This window comes from Phoenix dactylifera, unplaced genomic scaffold, assembly GCF_009389715.1.
Source record: "Phoenix dactylifera cultivar Barhee BC4 unplaced genomic scaffold, palm_55x_up_171113_PBpolish2nd_filt_p 000354F, whole genome shotgun sequence".
Taxonomy (NCBI): domain Eukaryota; kingdom Viridiplantae; phylum Streptophyta; class Magnoliopsida; order Arecales; family Arecaceae; genus Phoenix; species Phoenix dactylifera.
In genome coordinates, this window is record NW_024067812.1 from 218,719 (window position 1) to 234,702 (window position 15,984).

The following is a 15,984-nucleotide window of genomic DNA, read 5'->3' on the forward strand; positions in this document are numbered from 1 at the left end:
TTTGTGACTTACTTGATGCTGCAGTTGTATGACTGGTCCTTTGACCTGCGATGCCTCGGCTATTCACAGTAAGGTTGCTGTAGTTTGACGAGCACATAAACATGGGCCCTATCCATTTAGGTCCTTGTGGTGCAGATTGGCTGCAGTAGGTTCATTGTAGGAGTATGAGTGCATCTAGATAGAATCTATCGGCCTTGATAGATTAGAAGAGATCCTATGTGATTTATGAAACTGAGTTCGTAAATTCTTGACTAAGGTAGTTTTTGAAAAAGAATTTTTCAATCTCAAACTAGAGTCGAATAAATCTTGACATATGACAGACGATGGGGTTGGACGAGTTATCCATGGCCTTCATCCTGTCGGGATCCACGATAGAGGGACTGTATCATGCACTAACTGCACCTAGAGGTTCATCATTCCATTCTGCTGGGTTGCCACTACATGCTGCTAGGTGTCACTGGTGGATTGTGAGACTCAAAGGCATTCACTTGGTGATCAGTGCATCCGAATAAGAAGAGTTGGAATTATTCCAACCCATTGAAAAGAGTTTCAATGATGTTGTGATAGAGATCATAATATATCTCATTACCAGATAGAATAGAACCTATGGAGTCACACACAAGAGAGGATCTGATCGATTTAATAGTTGGATTATAATTTGGAAACACAATAGTTTGTAATTATCAATTGGTTTAGCCCACTAAGAGTTAGTGAGTTGAAGAAGAAATTAATTGTAATTGGATTGCAATTTGATTGAATCAATTGGACTTAATTAATTGGGCTCGATCTTATTTGATAAGGTTCAAGAGTCCTACTTAGAGTAGAATTTCTAGAGTTCTAATTGGATTAGGACTTCAAATTATTAGAGTCCTACTTGGAGTAGGATTCCTAAAGTCTTAATAGAATTAGTACTAAAATTATATGAGTCCTAATTAGATTAGAACTGCTAGAGTCCTAATTAATATTGGTCTAATAGATGAAGATGACTCCTAATTGGATTAGGATTGAAGAGTTCAATTGAGTTATGATCCAATTGGATCCTAATTAGATTAGAACTCCAAGAGTCATAATTGATTCAATCTTATGGATAAGGATCTTGAATCAAACAGGGAGACTAATTGGGTCCTAATTAGATTAGGCTTCAATGTATCAAGGGCCACCTAAATCCTAAGTTGATTAGGATTAGAAGAGAGGGGCAAGAACCCCTCCTTTTTCTGGGTACTCCCGGAATTCGTGTCCCAGTTGGCCGAGACGCGCATCCTGGGTGTCCAGGATGCAAGACCCAATTGGGGCGTGGCTCCTCCTAATTTTAAGGAGGAGGCCACACCTAGGGTAAGGCTATAAAAAAGGAGGGCTAGCCCTAGACTTGTTTCATCGGTTTATGGTTCCTTTCTTGGTGTTGGCGGCCTCCATCCCTCTCTTCCTTCATCCATCCGCAAGGAAAAAAAAGGGCAGAAAGTTGGAGTCTTCTTCATCAGCCGCATGGAAGAAAACATAGAGAAAAAGGTGTTCTTCTCTTCCCTCCTTCTTCCTTCCTCCAAGAAAAGGAGAAAGCATTTCTCCTTCTCCTTCTTCCTCCTCTTGGAAGCAATCAAGAATTGAATACTTAGAGAAATTCCAACCATCAAAAGGGATCTCTGCAAGGGAACTAACATCCCGGTGAGATCATGAACTTGATCGATTCAGATCTTCTTATGGATATTCGTAGAGGCCGGACACTTGTGCACCTTCAAGCGAACTCGATTTTCACGATCATCAGATAGCTGTGAAGATCTATCCGTTCAAAGGTAAAAATTTAATCTTTACAATTTTAATTGTAGATCTAAAATTAATCAAGTAATTATTTTTAATCTTTTTTTAGATTTCATAATTTTTTAAGTTAGAGAACTCAGAATTTTTTTGAAATCTACGTTCCTTAGAATGTTCATGTGATGAATGACTCCGCGCGTGTATTTCTGTCACAATACGTGCGGGGGTAACCCGACATAAGTTACATAGTCAATAAGATAAAATAACAAATTTGCCTTTAAAAAAAAACTAGGATATAGGAGAAAACTAATTATGGATTTAAAATTCTAATCCAAAACACTGAAGAGTCGCCTTAAAGCAGAAGGACTCTTCATGCAGAATTTTACCGATGTTTTTTTCGAAGGGATGCCAAGCATTAGTGAGGCGCCAACCAACATCCAAGGGATGAAGTTAATCAGAAGGTGGCGCCCCATAGGGATAAAAATGTGAGAAGATAAGAGAAGAAAAGATAAGATAAAAGAGGAAGTTAAATGGATAAAATTTCTTTATCCAAATGGAATTTTCATCATTATCCATTTATAGCACTATCAAACCCAATCCAATTGGGTTCAAACCAAGCCAATTAGGTGTCAACTCTTGGTTAACCCAAACTAGAATATGATCTAACCAAAAGGCCAATTTAATTAGATCAATCGAAATCAAGAATCAAATTCGAATCCAATTCAAACTAGGAGCTAGAGTTTGCAACACGTGCTAGCATGTTCATTCTGCAAACATGATCTAAACTAATTAGATCCTCAATTAGTTTCCTTGTGTGTGACCTATTGGGTTTTATATCTAGCCAACAGTAGGTCCGGGTGCAAGTTGACCTGATTCGATTAGAACTCTTCTAATCAATTTAGGTCCAAACTGTGCAAACCTGAGCTAAACAATTAGAATTCTTTCTAATTAGTGATCGAATTAAATTCTTTAATTCGATCAAACCTACAAGACAAGATTGACGTCTAGCAATGTATCATGTCTACCCGAAAGATATAAAATTTGGTGAAAATACCAAATATACTCTTCAATGGCAAGTTACCGTGCAATTTAATCCTTCAATCAATCTGCATCCCGAATATATATATGAGTATGGATCTATGTTAAACTCAATTACATATTCATGTCTCTCTCAATCTTGTAATGATAATTCTAATAATGAAACATTAGAAACTCTTTCTAATTTTTATTCTGCTTTGATCAAAGACTTTCTGAATTATCATATGATTAGAGAAAGTAGGATGCGATATTCTCTTATTAGAAGTGATTGATTCTTTGTTGATCTACTCACAACCTTCATGCACAATCCACCATATCCAGAACACCCCTTACACGACTTTAGTCATGATTGAGTATGAACCAAAACATGGATTCATGTGCACAAGATACCATGGTGGTCTCAGGTTAAAAGATCAGTTATATAACTCCCATTAAGAGAATTATCTTTTGACATGTAAGTAAAACTCCATAAGATATTCTCTTGGCAGGTTAATTCAGTGAACTCATTCTCTAATAAGTACCTACATCATTGTATTAGTGTCTCCACATAAGTGATTGTGAGATCAATCACTCTCTCTATTGAGCATACAAAGGATGTGTCAGTCTTTCCGGTAACATTGATCTTCGACTCAATGTACCAACAACTAAGAATATTTTAGATTAGGGTTTTAGGTCTCACTTGCATGATCTCATCATAGCCCTAAAACCATTGCCCTTATCTATGGGGTTCATCATAAATATAAGATGCAACATATGATGAAATATAATACCTTTTTTATTTATAATAAAATGTCATGTACATGAGCTGGAAAATCAAAAGAAATCCTATCGCAATACAGATTGCAATTGACTTGTAGGGCATTATTCTTTCCAAGTGAACATCTAGAATATTGGAATATGTTAAACCTGATAAAAAGATGAGCTCTCAATTAGCAGTCTTTTCATACCCATAAGAAGTAGGAAAAATTCTTGCTTGTTGTGAAAAATATTCTCATTTTTTTATGAAAAATCAAAAGTAATACTTAACGTTAATTTTGTGCAATAAGATGTGATTAGGAAACTAGGATAAAAGTACTTGTAATTAGAATTTAACTTATCAATGAAATTAAAGATTTAGGTTTTTTGCTTAACTGACTATAAAGATATGAGGAAACATTAAGAAGAAGGTACTAAACTGCAGAAGAAAATAGGATAAAAGTTTTCATTTTTTGGAATTTTTATTAATTTATTGTTAAAAAACTAATTCAACACATATTTTATAAAATATGTTATTATAATGTCATTATAGTGTAAGTTTTAATTACTATAATGCATAGCCTGGAAACCTTCTTTTGTCAATTTAGAAAACTGCCTTCAATCTTGTCTTTATAATTTATTATATTAAAATTATCAAAAATGGGTGCAACATCTTCTATGGGTATGACATTCCTCCATGCAAGGCTCTTTCACAAAACATCGCAATGATTTATTCTTACCAACTCCAATCATCCTTTCTTCTTTTACTTCATTGAAATTTGTCAATTGTCCAATAACCATTCCTGTTTGTGTATTGTTTCTTGAGGTCTTCATATGCCCTGATTCTCAAAATCAAAAGCATCTGAGAAAATTATATCAAGAAAGTTCTATTAGTTTACCTTCCTCTCATCTTACAGTAGCATTGCAGCCGACCCGCAAAAAAATCTTCAAAATGTAACCACCATCATAAATATAATTAATAAAAATTATATTTTAGTTAAAATTAATAAAATATATTCACCCAAATTTTGTATTTGTCAGTGGGCAAGGCACTATTGCGTGCTACCTCAAAAGCCAAAAGAAACATTTAAAGAGTCATGACAAGCATTGCAGGAGTGTATACTGGCTTTCATGATTCCAAGAAGAAACTTTCGCAAAGAAATCTTCAAGCAAATAGAGTTTTTTTAATTATTAACCTTTTCTACTATAACGTCTATTTATATTTAACATCAATGATAATAATAATAATAATAATAATAATAATAATAATAATAATAATAATAATAATAGTAATAATAATAATATATTAATATTATTTTTATTTTTCTGTCACATCATCATCATTTATGATCTTTTCTGATGTTTACAAAGAATTATTTGCCACATCGCCAACAAAAAAAGGCCTGCATAAATTTTTTTTGCTTTAACTAATATTATTTCTTAAAATTACTAATCAAGTATTGTATATTAGAAATATGCTAAACACAGTTCTGAAATAATTATATTTTTTAGAGCATATAATTTGAACATTCAATGTTTGGTTACTTATTCATTAATAACTTTTTATAGCTATTTATGCTATTTTATATGCATGAATATTTAATCATTTTCTTTTCCAAGTTCTATGTGGTGTTGGTGGTGGTACAATTTGCTTAACCCATAATTTTTTTTTTATATATAGTGAACTCAGGTTAGATGGCATAAAACAAAAAAAAATATGGCTGTTATGAGATTTATTTATTTATGTTACTCGTGCTAATCATCTTTTTCAATTTTTTTTGCCTATTATTCAATTTAATCCTTCCGGTTATTTTCTAGTGGCCCATTCAAGCTGTGGCCCGCGATCTCTGGGCGGACCGAGGCTTTTCTCAGCTCTAGATGCAAACCCTTGTTAACCCCTCAACAAGTTCTCCCACTCGCAACGCGAGCCTCACGTCTTTCGTTCCCCATGGGGGCTCTGCGGCTCCCATTCCTCGCCCTCCTCCTCTCCCCTTCCTCAGCCCTCCGATCCTCCTCCGCTTCCCTCCCCCTCCGCCTCCGTCCACCGGCCATTCGCAAGGTCTCCGCTTCCCTCTCCGGCGGCGCAAGCAGAGCTCTCTCCACCCAGAGCCTCGCGAATGAGGAGCCCACGCCGCCGTCCGCGGCCGACCGAAAGCCCTTTTCGAGCCAGGAGGGGTCGGTGACCCCTCGATCGGTGGACTTCAATGCGTGGTATCTTGATGTTATCGCCAGCGCGGAGCTCGCGGACTATGGCCCCGTCCGCGGCACCATGGTCATCCGCCCATATGGCTATGCCATCTGGGAATCCATCCAAGTGCTCTCCCTCTTCTTCTTAATATCCATACTTATTGATTGCTTGTATAAAAATTAGGTTTTGAAACGTGCTTTGGTTTTTCCAGGAATATCTGAATGCAAAGTTCAAGGAAACTGGACATAGCAACATGTACTTTCCTCAGGTGTGCCATTCTTTTTTTTTATTACGATTTGATTTGCAGTACTTTACTATCCACGGATGTTTTGATTTTTTAAATAATATTGTGAGCTATTAATGGGTGTTGCTCCATATTCAAGAAAAGGTGTACAGCGTTGACAATTTACTTCGCGACAAGTTATATTCTGAAGCTTTTAATTGCATAACATCTTGGACTATAATCACTTTGATTTCAGAAACTTTGGAATCGAAGTACCAGGCCTCGGCTATGAAGGCTAGATTGTTGTAATTTGTTTATTGTGAAAAACTCACTTTTGGCAACTTTTGAAGTTGGGAAATGGATGCAAACATCTCCAAAAGATTTGATGGGGATATTCCTCAATGAACATAGAAATAACTTTTTTGAATAAATTAGAAATGATTCTTATCCTTCCTGAACAGAATCTTTTCTCTTATAACATCACAGTCAGATACTGAGAAAAATCTAAATATAGGAATTCAAGTGTGAGTTGAGAATGTTTTTGGGGCATAAATTTTATTGTTATGGCCTCCCTGGAAACCTGTTTTCTTGTGATTTTACATGTGATAAATGTTGTGCACATAGTTAATCAGTGAATTATATGTCTGACAAGGTTTAGGCATTGGTTAGGGAATCATCTAGAACTATTTAAGAAAAAAATACTTTGGCATGGTTGGGTCTAATATGCTCATTTTATTGCTCATTTGACTTCTATTTCATGTTTTCCATGCTGCAAGTTCCTTTTCTCTAATAAGTCAGGAAGTTTGCATAGAACTGCACTAGTATTTCTAACTTCTCTTGACGCTATCTTAACATTATTGAGTTGGATGCAAATCTATATGCATTATGGATTGGACAAAAGGTGATGCAGCATTATGCAGAATAATTTGTTTCTACAATTTAGGTAACTGGATGGAGGTAATATGAGAAAACACTGAATCAATAAGGTTATGCTAGAATGGCAAAGTAATGAGACCTCCTTGCCAGCTCAAACTTATAGAACTTTTCTGAAAACAGCTGTTAGGTATTTAAATCTCTCTAAGCACAAGAACAAGAAAATCAAGTCAAAGCTTGACATTATCAAGGAACGAAATGCTTTCTTGAACTGGAGTAACAGAGAGATACAATGATGCTATTATATGGTCAAGAAATGGGGAGGTGACAACTCCCATACTGAAACTTTTAGGGCTTAAAGAATATAATATCAAGAAATGGCGCCTTTCCCTTTCTAATGCAATCAGGATTTTTACCTCACAGCCCTACCTTAAATCTGTGGGTGCAGGTGCATGCATGTGCTTGTGCCGGTCTGGCTACTATTTATCCAGGACTGTTTCTGCTTAGCAATCACTTAGTCTTTCCAGAATGTAACAATTGACATGACTTTAAATGAAGAAGCAGATGGATGCCACACCAGATATTTTTCCATACTGAAGTTTTTTTGGCAATGTATTAAATAGTGATTATAGATGCAACTGTACAATGTCCCTGTATAGAGTGTTGCTCAAAAAGTTTAATATAATTGAAGAGTTCAAAAATTCCAAGATTTGACTTTTTTTTGGAGAAATTGACCAAGCATCTAGGTTCACATTTATCTTTTCTCATGAAATAGGTTTTATAACGGGCTATACACTTTAGCTTCCTAAATTTAGATTTTCAGTCAATTGTTAATTAACTACTAGGGCTATTTAGTCCATTATCTTCCAAAATGTAAGCAAAATAAACATATTTGAATTTTATATGGGCATTTTCTTCTAGAAAATCTTGGCCAAATATAATAGAATACTTCTATCTTTTTAGTACGTTTTATCACCCTTTTCTTCTTTGCACGAAGAGAGTGCACTTTGTTGGTATTTCCTCTTATTGTAAAAAGTCCACCCTGCCTTTCATATTTCACAACTTGGCAATATCTGCTATCATCATTTCTCTCTTCCCTTGGTTCGCTCTCTTCATCCTCGGAGACAGGCTTGCCCGTGGTCTGGTGGAACCCTACTATTTTATTACTACATTCAGACTGGAGTTGGTATAAGGTTTCAAATTGAAAAATATAAGACTACTCTCCCTTTATGCAACAAATGTTTGCCATCCTGATTCTTCACGTTGAAATTGTGTGATATTTCTTTTGCCTGATACTTTCATTGCTGCAGTTTATTCCATACTCATTTATAGAGAAGGAAGCGAGCCATGTTGAAGGTTTCAGTCCAGAATTAGCACTTGTGACCATTGGAGGAGGAAAGGAGCTTGAAGAAAAACTTGTGGTATTCTGCTTTTATTCATTATTAAACTGACATGCCTTTCTGCTGTCTTATCTTCACCTAGATTTCATTTTTAAAAGAGATTTGCATTATAAATGTCATATTAGTTACATATTCTATTAGTTACTGAAGGAACTTTGATTTTAATGTTGAATTTTTACTTACACTTTTGAGCGTATGGTAGGTACGACCAACAAGTGAGACCATTGTAAATCATATGTTTACTCAATGGATACAAAGTTATCGTGATCTTCCTCTTATGATTAATCAGGTTAAGGGCGATACCTGACTATTGTTTCTATATTTTTATATAGTAATTTAACATTTTGTATAAAATAGTATTTTATCTTTATAGTGGGCTAATGTCACAAGATGGGAAATGAGGACTAAGCCATTTGTGAGGACACTTGAGTTCCTGTGGCAGGAGGGTCATACGGCTCATGCAACTCTAGAGGAGGCAGAAAAGGAGGTCCGTGATTGTGACACTTTGTTACTTACACAACTTGAAGTTTTCTGGATTTTTGATTCTTCTTTTTTAATGTTTTTGTGCCACAGGCATTACAGATGATTGATGTCTACAAGAAATTTGCTTATGAGCAAGCAGCAATACCTGTTATTGCAGGTAGAAAATCAAGGGCTGAGACGTTTGCTGGTGCTACTCAGACCTATACAATTGAAGCTATGATGGGTGATAGAAAAGCTTTACAAGCTGGAACGAGTCACAATCTTGGCCAGAACTTTTCTCGTGCCTTTGCAACGCGGGTTATTTGTTCTTCAACCTTTACTTCCTATGCCTTTTGTGTTTTAAATAGGAAGTTTTGAATTTTCTGCCTTTCTAACAGATCAGAAATTGCTTAATCACAAAATTTTATTGCATATATCTGATTTCTTGATATACGTATGCTACTTGACCTTGTTTACTTGGATGAGATTTCGTTGTTAATGTCGAATATTTGTGTTGCTCTAGCTTGTTTTGTACCATTCTGACTCCATTTGTATTTGTGAACACTAGCATAACACTTGTTGCTTTTCCTGTAGACAAAGTTACTTTCCTAAGCTTCAAAATGGTGTTTCTTTGTATTTGCTTTACTACTTAAAATGCCTATATTAATCATTAGTCTCTTGTAATTTAATAGGTTAAATAACAATTACATTTTACCTAGTTGAGATTCCATTTTAATGCTATTCATCTCTTTTATGAAAGATTTTCACTTGTTTTTCTTATTATGATATCTCATAGTAATATTCTTTTTGAAGAAGATGAGAGAAGATTTAATGGAAAACTCTGCACTTTTGTCTTTTAGCTGACATGATTGTACATGTATAACAATTATATCATATAAAAGAAAAAAGATCATATGCAATCTTGAAATTTATGTAAAAGCATGGTGCAAGGTTGGTGGAACCGTCCTGAATTGTGAGGTTTCGGTTGATCCAAGCCGTACCGGTGGCCTCACCGGTACTGTTTTAGCAATGAAAATGAGACCTATTGCCGGAGCCGGAGGAGAAGAAGGAAAGAGAGCGAGCGGGGGAGGGAGAGAGAAGGAGAGGTTGGAATGCCGATAGAGGGTCGGCGGAGTCTGGCGGAGGGCGGCAGAGGAGGCGATAGGGGAGGCCGCAATCGGTTCTCCTGTTTTGAACGAAACAGGGGTCCGGTTGTGGCCTTGAAAAATTTTGCAATTTGAAAGTGAAATCGATAAATTGCTTGCTGACTTCACATAAAAATTGCAAAATTTTTTAAGGTTGCGGCTAGACCCTGTTTCATTCGAAATAGGAGAACTGACTGCGGCCTCGCTTTCCGCGGACTTTGCCGGCCACCGCCGGCCCTCCGCCGGCGTCCGCCACCCTCCTCTAGCCTCCCTTCCTCTTCTCTCTCTCTCTTTTCCTCTCTCTCACGGTACCATGCCTTCTGTCGGTATAGGCCCGGCACGTCCCATACCAAGTCTTGCCGCCGGAGAACTGGTATGTTGCCGGTACCGGTTCCTCGGCCCTTGGCATGGTGCCTCTGCTCGACTTGTTCTATATTGGATTGGGTGCATTTCTTTGTTGCATTTTGGTCATGAGGATTTTGGCTGTAAGTGGGAGAAATGATTATGTAATCTCGTTTGAGTGACAATTTTCACACTTTTACCTTTTCAATATTTCATTAAAGTATTTCCTTATGTAACTAAGAAGAGTGGACAAAATATTGCAAAACCATTTTGTTGGTTTACTTGGTTGTTGTTAAAAGGAAAAAAACTGAAAAGCAAGTTATTTTCATCTTTATACAATTGTTGAAAAAGTAGAAAGCAATAGAAAACATCCTTTTAAGAATTGAAAATATTTTTTATTAGATATTCTATGACTTATGAAAATGTTAAGTTGTTCATCATAGATTTAGAAGCACAAACTTAAATACCTCAAATATATAAGGGAACAAGTTTTAGCTATGCCTCTAGCAAAATTTGTTTGATTTATATATTGTGTTCTGTAAATTTGATAATATGGAGGCTAAATTTTGTAATGTTTAGAGTTACCATGGATTTTTGAACTCAGTTTTTATAACTTCATCTCCGACTTTTGCACTCGTAGATAAATGGTTATCAGTAGATATACAGATGAACTTAAAAGAAGAGGCATAAAAGAGTTAGTGTTGTCAATAGTTAGTGTTCTCCCAAGCCTGTAAGGATAGATTAATTTTGCAACATTGTTTGGGTGGATGGAGAAGGGTTTACAAACTTTGAATATCAGAAGTTGTCATCAAAAGAAGATGAATGTGAAGCAAAATGAGCAACGAAGTTAGAAGTAATGCTTGGAGGGGGAATTTAAAAGTAAATAATTTAAAGCATGTGGATACACTAAAATCTATGAGTTGAAATTTGCTCTTTAGTTGTAGCATGATGAAGGGGTTTTTGTGGTGATTTTGACCCAAGGGTATGGGACAAACGAGATGTTAAGAAAATCTAGTATGATACAATTTTTTCCTTCATGGGAAGTAGCTATTAGGGTAATATAAACCCTTAAATCTGAGTCAGTATTCAAACTGCTTGTTTGAACTTCATGAATTCTTCTTTGTTGATATTATGCCAATATATGCTAACTCGATCTCTTTCTTGCTAACCCAATCTCTTTCTTGTTAACCCAATCTCCTTCTTGTTAACCCAATCTCCTTTGCATAACTTCCATCTTTCCCTCATCTTTAATTAGTATTGAACTTTGGAAACACTTTGAAGCTCTTCTCCATCATACTGGGCCCTTCTCAAGTAGGGGTAATGTAGATGGACCGAGAGAGTAGTAATCCTTCAATGTCTCAAATAAGCTATTCTGCACCTTGGGACTGCGAATCATAAACTGTCATGCCATCTTGGTCACTAGATGCATCATCACTTGAGCTGCCGATATCTCTACCTTGGCTGGATGATCTGGTCTTTGAATTTGAGTGAACAGACTTCTTATCTCTCTCTAATGGATGTGCCTTTTCTTTTCTTGTTGGCCTGAGTAGTTGCCTTCTTTACTTGGATGTCCCTGGATGCTTGGCTCGGTTGGGATGATCGATTGAGCCCTCCACCTTGACTAGACCAGGTATTGTGATGTTAGCAACTCTCGATCAAATCGTTTGGAGGGTGTTTCCGACATGGAGCCACGTTATGATCAATCGTCCTCGCTCGATCTCGTTGATCTGTTGGAAGTGATCAATGCATGATCTTGCCCAAACTTATATAAATTGACATCAAATTTTCATAAAGAGTAGCATGCATACCTTTAATCATGTTGCTAATTTATATAACTTTTTGACAACTATTTTTTTTAATTTATAATCTAAAAATATATTTTTTAGTTTAAAATATTATAGAGTCGATGAAAAATTATTTGGTGGTATTGTGTAAATCGTCCATAGATCTATAATATATCATGAAATTATGCTAAAATAAAAAAAATTGGCATGACCTCTATTTACACCATATCCATACTAATATTTATGATATGAAGATCGATCAATAATAGGATGAAAAAAAGGCCATCTAGTATAGATAAGATAATAATAGATCTTCAAAAGAGACATCTTTTGTAGTCCGAGTAAGAAGTTCTAGAAGGTTGTCAGCCTTTGATCAAATACCAAGGTACAAATCGAGAACATAATTAGTAGGTTGAATTATTTGGCCAGTAGGCCGAAATACATGGCTAGTAGGCCGAAATACATGGCTGGTATGCCCAGTTATACTTGGTCAGCAAGTCGAAGTACTTGGATAATAGGATGAAATACATAGTTACTAGACCTATGACTACTAAAAGATGCCAACCTAGACCAAGTGTTAAAAAAGTCGGTCGAAATACCAAAATGTAGGCTAGTATACCAAGGTTGCAAGTCGATACGCCAAGGATGGAGGATGATATGCCAAGAGTGTAGGTCGGTATGGCAAGGGTGTAGGCTGATATGCTAAGGATGCAATCTGTACACCAAGGGTGCAGTCTGGTACATTAAGAATGTAGGCCAATATACCTATGGACCTAGGTGCAGGCTGATACGCGAAGGGTGCAGGCCGACACACCAAGGATGCATGTTGATATTCCAAGGGTGCTGCCCGATACTTCAAGGGTGCTGCCCGATACTCCAAGGGTGCTGCCCGATATGCCAAGGGTGCAAACGGATACGCAAAGGTTGTAGGCCGATATGCAAATGTTGCAGGCCGATACACCAAGGATGCAGGACTGATGGAGACATCGGAGCTGATCATCCGCCCGTCTAGTCCACCATCTTATTTGCATTTTTATTTTATTTTATTTTTGGGCTTGTTTGCATTTTATTGTTGTAGGGCTTTATTTGTATTATTTTTGGCTTTATTGGGAATTATTTTTGTGTAAGGGGTTTTATGTTAATTGTTATTATTTGGGCCCTATATATAGGGGACTCTCTTCATGATTAGGGTTTAATGAAGTGATAAGAATTTCTTTCCTACGTCTTCCCTCTTCTCTCTTTTCCCCCCTCCTTCTCTTTCCCCCCTTCTTTCCTTCTTCTCCTTCTTCCTCCTTCCTCTCTTCTTCTTCTCCTTTCTTCCTTCCCCTCTCCTATTTTCTCTGATCTATCACCACAGCATCCTTTTCGTCTCGGTGCTACATCAACTTGGTATCAGAGCTTCAGCTTTGCCCCCGCTGCCAAAGCCACGATCCAGTTCTTTTCTTTCCTCTCTCTCGGTCTTCATGCAAAGGAATAGAGAGGAAAACCCCTCATCTGTTGTCTAGAGGAGAAAGGCCCTTCATCGGTTTTCCCATTCCCATCGCTGCACCCGCACCCACTGCCGCTTCCGCCTACAGCGCCTGTCTGGAGCCGCACGAGAAGGGAAGAAGGGAAGAACCCCTGTTCCGCCGTCCCGTGTCTCCATCCACTCCGAGCGCCCGTCATCCCTCGTTGGCCGCCCCCTTTCCACCACGCTCTGCAACCAGCACCGCCGTCGTGCACCCTCGACCTTCGAGCACCTCTTCTGAGGACCTCCTCCACCGCATCCCGCTGCCGCTTCCCCTCTCTCTCACGAACCCAGAAAGGTTCGGCTAATCGCTCCCATACGACGACTCCCTCCGCCGCACGCCGCACCGCTGTCGACTGCATCCAAGCCGTTGCCGCAACCCCCAAAAGCTCCACCGTGCCTGATATTCAGAGGATATCGCTGCCCGGGGTACCCGTAACCGGCCGCCCGCCCGTCGCTGCGAGCCCCGGAGTCGCCACCGCGATCTCCACCCCGCCTCGCAGCCACCGCCACGAAATCTAGCGCATCGCCAACGAATCTGTCAAAGATTGAAGACGACCAGCTTAACGGGTAAGATCCAAAACCCGTTAACCCGCCATCCGTTAGACAGGATTTGTTCCGGGAAAAAAACAGTGCACGTGAGTTGCACGTGCGGGTTGTACGAGTATCGGAGCGGGTTGGCGCCCGAAAATCCGAACCCGATAACCCGAACCTGTAAAGGGTCAAAAAAAAAGAAGAAAAACAAGAAAAAAAAGAAAAAAAAGGAAAAAAAAAGGGAAGTACTTGTTTGTCTCCCTCCCCGCGACTGCCCTGCTCCTCCGCCGCCTCTGCCGTGCCGCCGAGGCTCCCTCCGCATCGCGCCGTCTCCGCTTTGCCACCGCTGCCGCCGCCGTGCTTCACCTCCTTCGGCCGTCTCCTTCCCACGGTCGACTGCAGACGACCGGAGCCAACTGCCGCTGAGCCCCGATGAGCTCCACCGCCGAGCCCCGATGAGCTCCCAACCGCCAAGCCGCGCCGCCTCCATCCTGCGCTTGCGTTGCCGAGAATCGCCACCTCGGCCTCCCCTACTGCCGCTGCTTCCCGTTGCCACACCGAGCCACTGCCGATCGGTTCCTTGCTGCCGCAAGTACCCCTTCACCGCTCCTATCTCCACCCGCACACCGCCAGCTAGACCCGAGGGGACCACCGCCTCTCTTCTCCGAGCCGTTGCCGCCATCCCTCCGCTTACCCCCCCTCCTTTGGTGGTGGTGTTTTGTCAAATTTTCACTAGCGTGCCATGAGGTGGCATGGGTTGGTGCCCGGGCCGTGCTAGCCAAGGTAAAAGGGCATGGGTAGAGGCATGCCTTGGCAAGCACCATTGTGGGCATGGTGTTTAGACCATGTCGTGGCGAGAGGTTTGCTGCTGGAGCATGGCTTGAGGATTACACAAGCCATTGGTGTGACACTTATTGGTCTAGTCATTCGATGGTCCATATGTGGTGATGACTTTTGGTAAGTTAGCTGCAAGGTGCAGGCATAGACACGGACAGGAACAGATGCGGCTTGGACGAGAGGCATTGTCATTGGGCTGGGCGTCGGTGCATGGCATGCATTGGATGGGGCATGTGGTGTGCAGAGATAATGGCTTGGGGCCGCGCACCATTACCAGGCACAAATAGGGTGTACAAAACGTACGGTATGCACGCGTTGATGCAACAAGCGTGCGTAGATGCCAAAAAATACGGAAGCTAGGTGCGATGGTAATGAGGAAATGCCCTTGGTGGCCAGACCAAGATGATTGGAAGAACTCAAAAAAGTTGCCATCGTGACGCGATTTCCTGTCATTGAATGCGAAAGCTTTGGCCTGGTTGGAAAGAGATTCTATAAAGATATGTACACCGGGAGATTAGATATCTATGTTAGCTAGCAGGGGTGGGACTTCACTCTCTCTCGGACAATCTCACTTTTTTTAGGGAAATATTGGATCCTTAAAAGACTTTATTCTATAATTGGATGAAGGACTGGTTAAGGTATGCCCATTGGTACCACGCGGTCGTCCTAGACAGACCTAGAACTTCAGGATCTGGGATGGAGAAAGAACTCCCCGTTAGATTGGTGCGCTCTCTCCAATTAGGAGAGGCTGAGAAGAAATCATATTAGATGCTATTCTCGTCCCATCAATCGGAGAGGGCAATTGCCTTAGATGAGCTTTGTATTTTTATATTTTTATATTTTATCATAGCATTTCGTGACTATTGGTAAATCTACTTTGATTCTCTATCAATCAATAATGTGAGACCATTAACATGGTTAAAGCTAAACTGTTTGAGTGTAGAGAAGCATGCCATGTCTTTCCAATCAGTTAAGGTGATTATTATTGCTTCAACCCACTTGGTGAAGTTGTCTGTAGTGGTGATGACAAAATGGTGACCATGACTAGAGGAAGAATTGGATGGTCGAAAGGGGTGTGAGAGAAAGATGTTGAAGAGACATGAATGAAATTTCGGGAGTACCCAACGCTCAAAAGAGCAAAGCTTATTTTCCTTCCAGGGTAAAGCA

The 15,984-nt window shown here is 39.3% G+C and overlaps 1 protein-coding gene across 1 annotated transcript in view; it reads left to right on the top strand.

Annotated features, from left to right (window-relative positions):
* Positions 1–5,417: 5,417 nt before the first annotated feature.
* Positions 5,418–15,984, top strand: part of LOC103696183 (proline--tRNA ligase, chloroplastic/mitochondrial) — a 29,263-nt gene continuing 18,696 nt past the window's right edge. Inside the window, exons 1-6 of the mRNA XM_008777721.4 lie at positions 5,418–5,836; positions 5,922–5,978; positions 8,117–8,227; positions 8,409–8,495; positions 8,580–8,693; positions 8,780–8,986. Of these exons, the coding sequence (XP_008775943.2) occupies positions 5,471–5,836; positions 5,922–5,978; positions 8,117–8,227; positions 8,409–8,495; positions 8,580–8,693; positions 8,780–8,986 (942 nt within the window). The 5' untranslated portion in view covers positions 5,418–5,470. The remainder of the gene's footprint in view (positions 5,837–5,921; positions 5,979–8,116; positions 8,228–8,408; positions 8,496–8,579; positions 8,694–8,779; positions 8,987–15,984) is intronic.